At 37.5% G+C, this 14,631-nt stretch overlaps 1 protein-coding gene across 2 annotated transcripts in view; it reads left to right on the top strand.

The window, feature by feature from the left end:
• ATXN7L1 (ataxin 7-like 1) overlaps positions 1-14,631 on the top strand; it is a 116,178-nt gene that overhangs the window by 84,723 nt on the left and 16,824 nt on the right. For both annotated transcript variants that reach the window (XM_009883543.1, XM_009883544.1), the window contains exons 4-7: positions 5,613-5,896; positions 10,895-10,977; positions 11,838-12,094; positions 14,358-14,550. In XM_009883543.1, coding sequence (XP_009881845.1) covers positions 5,613-5,896; positions 10,895-10,977; positions 11,838-12,094; positions 14,358-14,550 — 817 coding nt within the window. The remainder of the gene's footprint in view (positions 1-5,612; positions 5,897-10,894; positions 10,978-11,837; positions 12,095-14,357; positions 14,551-14,631) is intronic.

Genomic DNA, 14,631 nt, shown 5'->3' with positions numbered 1-14,631 from the left:
ATTTCTTTCTCACTGCTGACCTGCCCAAAGGATGCTGCTTCGCTTGCAGTGCCCCAGCGCAGCTTCTGAGTGCTGCCCTGGAGGATTTCGGTGCTCTGATGCTACAGGGTGTTCATTTCCACCCTGATGATTCTGAGGCAGTGTAAAATTGGGGTGAAGTGTTAAGGTCAGCTAGCCCTGAGATACCAGCTGAAGCAAGTCTCCTTGACCTCCCTCCACGAAGATTAGCCAGCACCTCTTCTGAAAATGAAGAAAATGGGATGGAAATTACATGGTTTTCAGCAACATGTAGAAAACTGACACTCTTACTGCAAACAGAAATAGGATCACAAAGGTTTACCTATGGGTAGTCATTTAAAATTTATGATGTCACTTTTCAAAGGATTTTTTTTAATCATCTCTTAGTCTTTATTTCTTTGTGTTGTGAAATGCTGTTATTCATAGTGAGGTTGCGAAAGTGAAGCTAGTCAAGATTTAAGGATATTTCTAATGCAGCATTGAATTGGAAGCAAAATTCAGCAGAGTTAACTTGGACCACATATTCTAACCACTAAATCATAAATACTTTGTTACATCACAGAGGCTATTTCAGCAATGTAGAATAGAACAATGTTTTATATTTTTAAATGTTTGTGAATTTCTTTTCTAACGAATTTGAAGAGTTGAATGACTGGCTGGGATTTTTAGAATGAATATAGTTATCAATGACCAAAAAAACCACCCAGCAAAATTGTATGACAGCAAGGAAAAATAATTTTAAAAAACCCTAAGGAAGGAAAACAGAGGTAATAAGGAGCTCCTGGTATGAGGAGTGTTGTGATGTACTACAATTATTTTTCTTGCTTGGGAATGACAGTGACAAGCAATGGCTTGGAACTAAGAGCATTGCCACAAAATACTTGGGAGAGAAATTCACTCTTGTTTCAGGAGTTCATTGTAGGTTCTGCTGAAGAAGAGGATGGGATGGGATGGGATGGGATGGGATGGGATGGGATGGGATAGGATAGTTCAGTTGGAAGGGACCTACAGTGGCTGTCTAGTCCAGCTGCCTGACCAACATCAGAAAACAGAAGAAAATTAGTTATCTTATCTGAAAAAGAGACTGAGCTTTTGAACCCTGTTGTGATCAAGGACTTTGTGTAGCTCTCAGATATTTTTGTAGCCTTTTTCTGGTTCGCTTCTAATTTGTCAGCATTGGTATTAAACCACTGGTTAGCAACACTGGAAGCCATATTCCAGTATCAGTATAACCAGGGATGTATGAAAAATAAATTTGCTCCTTAATCTAATTTGCCATATCCTTTTCCTAATATAAGAACAGCAGTACAATAAAAGCTCAAATTGCTTATCCACTGTGACCACTAATAATCCTGTCCCTATTCTCCAGAATGTTGTTTCCCCATATTTCACTGCAGATGGAATAGCATTTTATTTCATGTGTAACTTCACATTTGCTTATATTGAAATATCTTTTTGAACTAGTGAACTTGCCAAACAACACTCCACGCTACTTTTTATAACTGCCTGTGTCTCTTCATTATTTAGTTCCCCTCCTTCCTGATTTCACCAGCAAATGTAATTACCAGTAATCTTACATTTATTTTTGAAGACCAGTGAAGTTTTCAGTCATGTCAGACTTGGTAATGATGGCTAAGAAGTCCCAGTAGTAAGCACCCTTACTGAATCATACATCTCTGAAAAACAATTTTTTAATTTTATGTTGTTTAACATTTGCGTTTAAACTGTTTTTATTTGTATTTTATAATGCATTTCAAAAGTCGGAACATTTTCACAGTTATCTGTGTCAGCTTAACTGGTAATCTCATCAAAAAGTGAAACCAGATTTCTTTACCAAGATCTAATTTTCAGTAAACCCACGTGAACTAATTTTTTATCAGTTTAGTTTTGTTATTTTTTTCCATTATGTCTTCCAACACACTGGTTTGGGTTTTCAGTGTGGATGCAACGGCAGCACTCAGCTAGCTTCTCTAAGTTGCAAAATATTCCTAGACTCAATTAGAAATTAATATGCTGATATCCAGGCCTTTTGGAACTCATGGCCACGTTGTCCAGGTTTCTTTATTTAAAAAAAAAAAAAAAATCACAATTTTTCAGCTGGCACTTTACACTTACTGAGGGGAATTATCTGATTGGGTGTAGTTATCATGCTTCCTTCTCAGTGTAAAAGAAATAGCGAAGGTTTCTGTCATTTTTGCATCGCTAATAACTATTTTACTGACCTTTAGGTAGATACTGCTATTATTATTAGAATTTCTTTTGTGTTAAAAAAAAAAAAATCTTGTCTTTAATGAATGTGGATTTTTCTTACCTATATTTGGCAATCTTCCATACTCCCAATTTTTTACTGCTTGTTGTGTGCCCTGCCTCGGTTTTTATGTTTGTTGCATGTTGTTTTTCTAATTGTCCCTTTCAGCAGTTGTCTTTAATAAATATAAACAGGCTCTTCATTCAAAAATTCTTTTTAAAATATGGTAAATAAGATCAGAAACTTTATTTTTTATTTTTCTAACAAACTTTTAAAAGTAATCCCCAATTTTCACTTAAAAAACTCAGTTTGGGAAAAGAACTCTCTTTAACCATCAAATATAAATGTAACCATTTATGATTTACTTCCCTTTTTAGGCCATAGTAGTTGACTAGGTCACTGGTCCTCTGCAGCTTCCAACTGGCAGTTTGGTTATCGATTTATCTTTATGTGTTATGCTAAGATGAAACTAGAGTTCCTTAATGTTGAATGCAGTACCCACTTATATTTAAAAAAAAAAAAAAAAAAAGAGAGAGAAATTATCATCTGTAGCTTCTAAAATCTCAAGTAATTTACTGTAGTCTGCCAGGAGTCCTATAGAATGTCTGTCTTCAAATACTGGAGTATTTTTGTTATTTCTTCTACATTGCAATGAAATGGATGATGAAGGTTGACTGGTTCTGCAACAAAACTAAGCGAATATGTTCCTTTCCCTGGGCCTTTTTCATTATCACAGTGATCCATCTGTATGTACCCTAGGATTTGAGGATCTGAGCACTGCAAAACAAAGAAACATTTTTCATGTTTATTAGTCGTATTTTACTACTAGACCAGATAATACACTTGGCCCTTTCTCTGTGTATCAGTACTTTGAATTAAGATGGATCTTAGCAACTGGGTGTGAATTGTTCACATGTTTTTATGTCATTTTTATGTAGTAAAACTACTTGATTTAGCATAAAAAAATGCTCCTATTTTCAGAAAATCTAATTGCCATCTGTTTTAAACGCCCCAAAAAAATTAATTCCTACCCTGAGATGTTACAATTTTTGTCTGTCATTTAACTTACCAAATTCAAAGCAGTTTAAAAAATTAGGGGATCAAATCCTCTTTCATAGCTCCATGTTTGCGTTCATTGAAATACTTAATTCTGGTTTTGTGAGTAAACTACGTTTCTTTGTTTAGTTACTGGCCAGCACTCTACATTTTACTGCAGTCAGATCTGTATTCTGACTAGCTGACTGCTGTATTTATAGTACCACAGGATATGGAAGTTTCATATAATTTAATTTCAGCTCCAGAATATGTCTTGGTGTCTAAATCTTCTTTTTAGTTTTGTATATACGTATTGTTTATATCAAGTTTTGTACCTTTTTCTATGTGAAAATACCCTTAGAACAAAGATTAACAACTTTCCAATATGGGAGTCTGCTCCAGCCCCACACACCATACTTTCTATGTGTCATCTTCGGCATCTACAGAGAAAGAGGTTTTGTAGTAGCCTGGGAGAGTCAAGACTTGAGTTATTTTGGACCCTGCTTCCGAAGGGTGTTCCAAAGCTCCACACCTGTTAACCATTCCTTCCATAGAAAAAATGCAGCGAAGGTGCTGTTTTTCGGACACAAAAAACTGAAATTATTTGAGACGCGTGAATGGGGGGAGGCCCCAAACCGTACAGGGATGTGCAGACAGGCAAATATTGCCTGTCTTGGGACACTGACAACAGTGTGGTCTCTGGCAAGAAACGCCACTCCCTGAACTGCAGCATGCCAGCAGACTTATAAATATATACTGATTTAACAGCAGTTGTGTGTTTAACAAACGTCAGGAGTAATGCACTTGCAGAAGCTCTGCGCTACCACGCAGAATTACTGCAGTGATGTGCAAGAAGCAGCTTGTTCTTCGAGTACAGTTTGCTAAGGAATAATTTCACACTCTTTACAAATGTCTTTCATTTTACCTTTAAATGCGTGCATCAAATTAAACCTTTAAGATAATAATAGATTAAAGAATCCCTAAGTTTTAAGAAGTTTTTGTGCGTGGGACAGCTTCCTCAACTGTCACCTTTATGCTGGGGATTAAAATTATGGAGGTTAGTTTAGTTCTGTGCAATTCAGAAAGGAAAAGATTGGAATACTGTTAAGGAGATTCTCATGCTTCTAGATGAGGAATTTGTTTTACTTTTTAAACATCACCATTGCATTTGTATTTAAGAAAACTTGTATTTCTTTTGTTTGCTTAGTGTGGAATGATAGTCTGAAAATTGTCATTTTTGCATGATCTGTGTGTAAGTTTGCTTACAAGGAAGATAATCAGCTATTTGGCAAAAGGAGCTCTCCAGGCAGTGGAGGGAAAGAACTGAATAAGTGAGATGTTTTAATTCGTGGCCTCCAATGAAACATGGGCCAAAAGCTTTGAGAATTTAGTTTTTTAAATTAATATTTTTTTCCTCTGTGTTTGTTTCAGTAAGGAGGGGTGTATCATTTGTATATTAATTGGTAATCACAAGACATTCAATTTTGGAGTTGTTGGGTAGGTAAAAAGCAGCCATTGTGGTTGGATGTTTCCTCAAGCACATAGGAGCCAAGAAAGTTAAAATAATGTTGGAACTGAAAAATCACTTGTCTCAGGTTTTTTTGCTGCCAAATTGATTGTTCGTATCACAAATAGGCTGTGGTGGTAGCTAAGTTAGGAAAAGTTAGTTATTGCAAATTTTATTCTGAAATGGGGCAACTCAGCTAATAATTATATTGGGAATTTTTGGTTTAGGTTCCTAAGATTTTATTAAAAATACATTTTAATAATGCTCAATTCATCAAGGATTTTAATACTTTTAAAGGGACCGCTGTTAAGATTTCTGTGCTTGAAATCTTCCACCTTGTTTCCAGAACTTGTATGTCATTCAGACACATCTGAGCAAATGAATTATTTTTGTGTTTGTTTAAAAATATTAATAGCAAATTACTTCATTATCATGATGAGTTTAGTGCAGCGTACATATACCTGATACATGCTTGTGTTAAAGGCAGGAGACCATATATGTGAGGGGGTATGTTTTGCTTAGTACCAAAAACTTAATTTGTTTCCTAATAGTAGGGGATTGGATCTTAAAGAAAAATACAAAGGTTCATTTTCATAATTCTCTGCATCACCAGGCTTTACAGATGCCTGGGTTAGTAAACATTTGATTGCACAAAAACAGTCAATAATGGTACTAAGTATTTCATTTCAGTCTGGTCTGCAGATATTGTGTCACTTGCATCGAAACTTTTATATCTGTGGAAGGGCATTCAGTAAATCTTTGGTACAGAAAACACAACTTGAAGCTTTTTCTTTGGTTTTGCAGCGTTCCTGTTCCGGTAGTCAGTCTAGAGAAAATTCCTAACCTAGTGAAGGCAGATGGTGCCAATGTTAAAATGAATTCTGCAACCACTACCACTGTCACCTCCTCCTCAGCCTCTTCATCCACCATACCTGCTCCAACTTTGGTTAAATCTGGTTTGACATCCAAATCAGTGCCACCGTCACCAGAAAAGATTCTGAATGGCAAAGGAATTATAGCTCCATCAATAGACAAGAAACACCAAAATGGCACTAAAAGCAGTAACAAGCCTTACAAAAGACTTTCAGGTAAGTGATGTTGTAATCCATCTTTTGAGGTAATCTGTCTTTCTTCATTAATATTTCTATAGGTCAGGAATAATGTGCTAATAAAATACTGTAGCCTGGTTTAGGTTTGATTTTTTTACTCTAGGATGCCGCTTTGCATATATGAATAAGACAGCTTTCACACTCTTAGCATGTGTAAAATATTTTCAAAGTACACATTCTGTTTAGCTTGAAATTGGTGTTTAATGTGTTTCTCAACTGGTCAACAGGCCAAATACAAATTTTTAAGGAAGTAAATTCATTAAAACAGAAAGGCAGAAGGCTTTCTCAAGCCTTCTGTAATATAATTTGGGCCTGTTTGTGACAAAAGAAAACGTGCCTTGGTTGGGTGACTTGAGTATCGTCATGATCAAGCTGAACAGTTGAGGTTTAAGACATTGGATTATCCACCAAGTTATGATTTTTTAAAGAATCTTCTTTCTTGGTTTTCAATACTAGAATATTCTAAGTAGATATGGGAAATGCTGGGGAAGTCTTAAAAGCCGTAATTCCCTTCCACCCCTCTCCCCCTGTGATTCACACGTGACTGAAGACATTTGTAGCGTGGGGATCTCACTGACGGGTCAGTGGGGTTGAGGGAGTGCCATTAAATGAGGAAATGCCCCGGATGTCCTTGGACAGGGCAGCATTGATGTACTTTAGAAAATGGAATCATCTTCTGAGCAAGAACACCGGGACAACAGTATTGAGGATGTACGTCCACGTGCAAATCTGCCACCAAAGCACCGAGCCCTCCATCGTGGGAGGGCAGCAGCTCAGTTACAAAGGTTGCCATCCATTGGGAGGAAGAATTATTTTCTGTGGAGTTCCCCAGAGGTGGCCCATGCCAGCTGTTGGGCAGCGAGTAGAGAATTTGCCCCCTAAAGCTGAAAACATATTTTTTTTCTGAATGAAAGGAAACAAAGTGGTTTTAGGGATTTTATTTTTTTTTTTTTTTAAGTAACTGACTCAAGTTTACAGCTTCAGAAGCTGTGCAGGGTCTATTCATCAGCTGGCAGTACTTTGTGATTTGGTCAGGAACTTCTTGTGTGTACTGAAAGACTAATTTTGCTAATGGCAGCGTGATCCACGTTAGATCGTCAGTTTGGCAGAAAGTTAGTTCACATAATTTCTAAATGTGCACTAGTTATGAACCAAGTAGAAGTTGTACAAGATAAATGCTTTCATTTCCAGTTAATGCGTGTGCCCTGATTTTTGACTGAATATCAGGTTTATTTTTTTTATTTTCTCAAATTTGGCAGTTAGCCTGTGGTACTGCTACCTTGGCTTGATTCCAGACCAGTGCGAGGTGTTTGCTAGGGCTGTGTGGGGTATGGAACAATGCCATCGCCTTAAAGGATTCAGTATGCTGATTGCTTTTTTAACTAGTGGCATATAAGAAAACAGAACTGTCGTTCATTGTAGTGTTCCACAAAATGAAAAAAATGTTAAGAGAAAGTAGCTGATTAGGCTTTTAAACCTTACATTTCACTTGCTAAGATCCAATTTGTTATTGTAATAAAAACTGTCTCTATTTTCCAGTTAATTTAAAATAATAGTTTCTTTTAAACCATAATTTCCTTTAATGGTTTAAGTGCTTAATTTAGCTAATCAATTCTGAATTCCTACTCGGGCAATTGAAACTGATACTTTTTGAGATACTTGTTTTCTTCATGTCACCGCATACCACCTCAGGGCTGTAGGTGATACTTGTACCTTTTTTTGTATGAGAGTTGGCTGAAATTTTTTGTAAGGAGAGTCATTTCTGTAGGGCCTTCCTTTAGCTTGCTTGCTTTTTCTTTGGAGGTGACTCCATCACTATTCTGTCTCTAAGCTGTCACTCAGTGTCTTCTAGACTAGGGAGCACTTCACTGCTGAAAGTTTCCAAACAGGCTGGGTCTCTGCACAGGACTGTTTTGAGCACTCCAATAGGCATTAGTTTACTTTTAGATGGCTAACAAATCCACAGAAATTAGACTTTTTTTTTTTTTTTTTTTAAAGCTCCTCTGTCAATATCAGATTTAGAATCTGTTCAGTCTTGCTTCTACTGCCTCATGTGTTGATGCAGGAACACAATAATTTTGCAATGATGCAAATAGGAGAAGTCCTGAGAGCGTTGTAGATGAAAGGCCTGCAGATTGGGTGTCACTATGATGGATTCCTCTCCATTATTATACAGAACTGTGAAAGGCTGAGAAAAAGATCTTGGAAGGTCAATGAGATGATTATTTTAGGTATCCCATAAATTTCATTCATTTCACATTAAAAGAATGAGATGATGGCTAGAGGACTTAGGTTTCCCTCAGTCTGCTGCTGTGGAACTGTAGAGCTGTTAATTTTTGAAGCTCCTTGATAGGTCTGGCTGGGTTACATCTGTTTTCTTTCCTATTTAGCAACCTCCACTCTCTCTCACACCATTTCCCCAACTGTGGCTGAAATTTGGGGTTTTTTTCTTTGCTGAGAGCTAGTCGTTGTTTGGGTGATGAATGAACCTGCCCTCTTTTCAGGAGGGCTGTTGTTGGTGAGAGGGAGGAAGCAGCTCGTGGAACCACAAAAGACAGTGTGTAGCTGCCCAGCATAAGTGGATCAGCGTTCCCTAGTAGCAAACTGCAAAAAAAACCACCTTTTTTTCTAAGTCTTCCTTAGTTGTGATTCTCTTTGGGGTGAAGTTAAAGAATGCAGATGCCCAGTTTAAACCAAGCATATCTGTTGTGTTGCAAACAGGAGTTTGTAAAAGTTCGGGTTTGACCCTTCCTCTTATAATGAGTGTCCTTTACTCCATCCACCAAATGTGAAGGGGAATCCATTCTGGAGGAACAGCCTTCTCAAGCTGTGCCTGTGCACCGGAGTCTAGGGCTTCTCACACTACACAGTTCCTAATACAGAGGTAGTCAGAAGCTGCTTTTCATTATTGATAAGAAGGTGATAATCTTCATGCAATGTGTTGCCCAAACCAGGCACGTCTGTAGCTGGCAGTTAGATGTTCAGGACTTCTCTGGAACAGCCACACACGCTTCGTCCGGGAGAAGTGGTTCCCCATTTGTGTAGTATTTTCTGTTTCTTGGGAAAAGCGTGTTATTTTGTTGGTCAGTAGATGGTGGAGGCTTCCACTTTTTATGACTATAATTCACTATGTGGATTTTACCTCTATATGGTTTCCTAAAAACTGGCATTTTATAATCAGCCCTGCAAGTCTTGCTTGGTTGGGACACTCTTACTGACAAGTTGCAATCCAGATGCTCCCAAAGGGAACACTTCTGATTTTTTTGAAGTAGGTTTCCGTGTTGGTCCAAAACAGTCCTTGGTTGGTGACTTTCAGAACACATTCCACAGCCCTATGATTACCCTCGGGACTTTTTTTATTTGAAGCTATATTTATAAGTCCATATAGTCTATTTAGTTTCTTTTTTTTGTTGTTTTAATTTGTGTTAAAGGGTTTTAGGTGGGTGATTTAGGAAACTGTGATAGAAACATCATACGCTTAAAACCAAGAGTAATTAAGTCCTTTAGCACATGAGCATGCATTTTCATCTATTAACTAGAAAAAAATGTTTATAATAGTCATACACAGATACTTTTCTGTTTCTGTTGTGCTGTAAAGGCCACAGAAACCACAACTACTCCTGACAGATTTCAGTCCCTGTGTAGATTTCACCAAAAAAAATAGTTCTGACTATTTTTTCCAAGCTCGCTTTTTGGGATGTCTCTGCTAATAGGTTAATAACATAACCATTTATTTAATGTTTGCTTTATCATTTTTAAGTCCATATAGCAGAATACGTAAAACTGCTAGTAATCATGGTATCTGGATGACAGTTGTCCTCTAACTTAGGCTACTTGGTCTCACGTTTCTTCTTCCAGCTGTTCTTGCTGTGGTGCTGTCATAACATTGTAACATAGCTGTGAATTGCTGTCTTCATCTTAGCTCTGATTTGTTTGTTTATAAAGAATTTTTAGATCCTCAGTCTAAATGTTGTAGTTGAGTACAGGATGTTTATTATATCTGAATGTAACAGCACTGTATAGTTAAAATAGGCTTTAGCAAATAGTTTATATTCCACTATCAAACAAAAGCAAACCAGTCTGCCAATTAAAACATATGATGTCAAGGTATATACAGATAATGGTAGATTTTTTTTGGCTGCATAAACTAAAAAGTGTATGTCCTTAGTTTTGTTACAGCTCTGTAGTGCAAACCCTAAACTTGTATTAACGTAACTTAAAGGAGGTGATGCTATTTGTGGTATATAAATACTAAAATATTAATGAAAATGAAATATGCAAATACAGCGTATTCAATATTAATGCACTTTTAATGTTAATCATGAGTAGAACTCATGTAAATGCCTTTTTTTCATAATGTCTGCAAACTTTTAACTCCATGCCTCCCGTCGCTTAGGGAAATAAGAACTAACATACATGTTGGTTTTACACAGATTTAAGGGACAGATTTAGATAAATTTTGTTTTTAAAATGCCACTAGTAATGTTGCATTTACTTTTGAGACACATGTGTTGTTTTTCAGAGTGTCTGAGTATGTCAAAGAAATGTTGTTCAAAGTTCTTGGGATACTTGGTCTGTATGCGTCTTAGCCAAACTCAGAAGCCAGATTTGTAACTGCTGTATTTCACGGCCCCAGAGGCAGTCAGTGATAGAGGGGGAACTGAACTCGTGGGTATTTGGCTTGGTCCTTTGTTTGGGCCACTCTGCTCAGCACAGCTCTGTAAGCAGACTTACTTTGAAGTCTGTGACTGAAATCCTGCGCTAAATAGTTTGAAACATGTAAGGACAAAAAAAAAGAAAAGCACAACTGTATGAGAGATGCGCATGGCACTATTATGGTGTGTTGGGGGGGATCAGTGGTTCAGGTTGAGCCTGGCTGAATTAAGTTGTATTAGGCAAAAAATACAGCTACTCTGGTTAAAATTTCTGTAATAATCTATTTTTTTTCCTTTTTCTACCCACCCTCCTGTCAAACAGAAAGAGAATTTGACCCAAATAAACACTGTGGAGTACTGGATCCTGAAACAAAGAAACCTTGCACAAGATCGCTCACCTGCAAGGTATTTTTCTTAGAAGATAAAATATCAGATGCTTTGTTATAGTTTAAATCCTACCACAGTAGTCTGAGAGGTCATACCTGCTCCTGTCTTACAGACAATGGGTATGGTATTCAGACGCTGTCTTCAGGTAATTCTTTTGAGTAATTCTGTTTCTTTGAATCAGAGCATCTGCATTATTCCACTGATATTTCTAAAAAGATTTTTTTTTTTTCTTGTCATTTTGTTATGCAAAAAGCATTAACGTTTCATGTAGAAGCACAAGCGTTATTTTAAATGCTGCTTTTTTGGTCCATGTGTGCAACAATGTTGAAGTATCGTCAGTTTTTAGTAAAAAATTAACATGATTTTTGTATAATAATTTACTTGGAGGCTGCCCTTGTGATATTAATAAGTCTCATGTCAAAAAGTAGCAGCAGTGTAAGACATTTATAATGGTCATTTGTATGTGTATGTGCTGCCTGTCAGTAGAGATGATCAGTTAAATTAGCTTTAAAATGCATTCCCATTTTTCAGTCCAATGAAATCAATTTTTCATTGTAAGTAAAGAGTTACAATGATGTTACTTCTTAATATTTTAAAATTATTGGGATTATATTTTCTGTCTTGGTAAAGGTAAGTCAATAGACTCTATTTCATGAAAATTGTTGCAAAAAGTAATTGTAGCCTTGATGTTGGCATTTCTTAAGAATTACTTCATAAATTATCAAAGATGGTATGGAATAACAGCTTTATTTCCATAACTGTGGCTAAAGTTGTTTGAAGTAGATTTTATCTTTTAGAGTTGTGGTGTATCGGAAGTATAGAGGACTCATAAACAATGTCATGCACACACAAATGCTTTTTAACCACCCTATTTTTAGACTCATTCACTTAATCATCGACGAGCAGTTCCAGGCCGTAAAAAACAGTTTGACATCCTTCTAGCTGAACACAAAGCTCGATCCAGGGAAAAAGAAGTTGCAAAAGACAAAGAGCACCCACCATCTGCAAGGGAAAGCTATCAGAGCCAGCCCACACCAGCACAAGACTCGCTGTCAGGATCTTCAGTGAACTCTGGGCAAGAATCTAAAGTAACATCTCCTGCAAAATCTAGGCCGCCAAATTCTGTACTTCCAAGGTAAGCAATTCTCCAGTATGGAATGTTGCGTTCTGAAGGTGCTGTAAGAAATGTCGTAATCTTTCATACAACTAATTTTATAAGCATTTGGTATATTTGGTAAAACATATCAATATAAGAGTTTCTCTTAGCAGTAGAAAATAGACTACGTTTATATTAACCTAAAGCTGACCATGGTAGCCTGTGATCTGATAGGGAATGGGGTGAGGAGTCACGTCCACGCTCTGATCGGAATCTCAGACTAACGGCGTTTTTTTTCTAAAATGGTCGGTAATAATTAGCAAAGTTTACATTAGAATCATTCTGATACTTTCGGGAATAAAAGTCTATTTACATGAATCAGGGTAGGTACCGGTGGTAAAATTCTGCGCGTGTTTGTAGAATTTTTCTCTGCGAATACTTCACCGATGATATTAATGGAATGTCTTGAAAAAAAAAACCCTGTAATTTAGTGTAAATGACAATGTAAGCAGCTAGTTCTTAAAACTAATGATTTGAAACTGCCCATAGCATGTCTTTCCTCCTTTTGAAGATTTTTCTTGTTAAGGACAAAACCAGTCTTCAGGCAGACAACGCAAATGTCCAAAGACATCCCTTTAGAAAAATTAGTGTGATGTATTGGACCTACTGAATTCTACTTATCCTCTGGCAAACTTCCCACAAGTTTTGGTTCATTGGCTGGGGTTTTTTTGGTGCTAATTTTGACTGGAGTAGATAGAGCTAAACTAGTTGGTTTTGTTCGTATTTCTTTTGTTTCATGTTTCTTTTCTTTGCAAAAGCCTTGGTCAGGATTGAATGCCCATTTGGGGACTTCTGTACTAAGATAGTCCCTATTTCAGAGGTATTTGTTATATTTGCTATCTCCAGTCTTACAGAGACAGCCATTTCCTATGTTTTCTGTGTGTTCATCAAGCCGTAATGAAATTTTATTCACACAGTGGCAGAGGTGGGTTTGAGTGAAAGGACAACGAAGGAAAACCCGTAAATACATAAAGTGGTGAGAAGTCTGCATAATTCTTGTAAAAGGAGTGACCTCACACAGTCATTACATAAAGAGGAGCACAGAGGGATAGGCAGACATTGTTTTTAGTAGGTGTTGCAGTCAAAGAACGAAAACTGGATGTGATTCAGTTTTGCGTTTCTTCAGCTGAAGAAATTGCAAAGGTGGAGGAATGTAGCAGTCATACATTGTGTTTATACAATCTACACTTCTGTTGCTGCTGCAGTGCCTCTGTTCTGTCATTCTGTCTGTTTTTGCAAGCAGCCGTGCCAGAGGAAAGCTTCGCTACCTCTCTGCTGGGAGCCAGCAAGCCTGCAGCTCTGCTGCTGGAAGAGGTTATGTGAGTGCTCCCCGCTCTGCTGAGGCAAAGCTTGCTGGTTTCGCTGAAGGTGACTTGGCTTGACCTGGTCGACTTTTCCTGAAGGCTAAGGAGCGTTCGCACAATCCATTCCTTGCAACAGCAGCTGCAGCAGTTATTTCTAGCTGATGGGCATTGTTGAGCAATCCCTGTCCAGTTCAGAAGAGGGCACTTGTCCACAGTCTGAGTGACTGTTGTGTCCTGATAGCATAAATTCATGAGTTTGAAGATCTTCTTCAGATGTTGTTCAGTGCCGACATCTGCTTCAACCTCAGAGGTCCACATACATACTTGGTTTTACAGACTGTAGTTGAGAATCCTTTTCCACCCCCACTACTAACCTGATTTGTGTCCAAGGCAAGGCAGCATTGCGCCCTGTGGTGCAAAGGCATTCCCGCTTTGTTTTACTGGATTTCAGACAAAGGTAAAGAAAAACTACATGCTGTAAGAGGTCCTCCCAGTTACTTCACTTGCTAATCTAGCTGTAGATGGTGTCAGCTAAACACTGTCATTGTATTTAATACACTAATTTCAGTAGGGTTTTGGTATGAAATAAAATTTCATAACTGGGCCCTTGGGGTTAATCAAAGTAGTAGAGTAGTGGTGCAGTGTAAGAAGATTTTACACATCTGATTTTTATTTGCATTTTTAATATACTTTGCCTCTCTCAAGGTCTTAAGCACAAATTTAAAATTTCAGGCAATACAAAGGTGCTTCTGCTAACATTAACTTGATGATAACTCATGATATATTTCTGTCAAGACCAAATGTCAGGTATTCTGTATCTTTTACTGTCCTTCTTTATATGATCACTTCTGGTATGATTTATGTTGGTGCTTGACTCCTGCAGGTAGGTTTGCAGAGCCTTTCAACACTGATGATTTAAATGTATATTCTTCTCCTAGACCATCATCTGCAAACAGCATAAACAGCAACAGTTCTTCAAACCACAGTGGGTATGTACCAGAACTGCCACTGCCTTCCATGGGAGGAGATTTAACAAGCAGATTGTCCAGTGATGAAGGAGAAGCGGATGGAGCTGAAGAATCTGAGAAATTAGACTGTCATTTTTCTGGACACCATCCCAGACCTCTTGGGGTATGTGTCTGTCTCTGGCATGCCTTGCCATTATTCTTATATAATGAGAGAGGGGAGAAAAATGAAGTAATTTAGTAAAAA

This window comes from Charadrius vociferus, unplaced genomic scaffold (genome assembly GCF_000708025.1).
Source record: "Charadrius vociferus isolate BGI_N301 unplaced genomic scaffold, ASM70802v2 scaffold704, whole genome shotgun sequence".
Classification (NCBI taxonomy): Eukaryota; Metazoa; Chordata; class Aves; order Charadriiformes; family Charadriidae; genus Charadrius; species Charadrius vociferus.
This window is presented reverse-complemented; position numbering and strand designations above follow the sequence as displayed.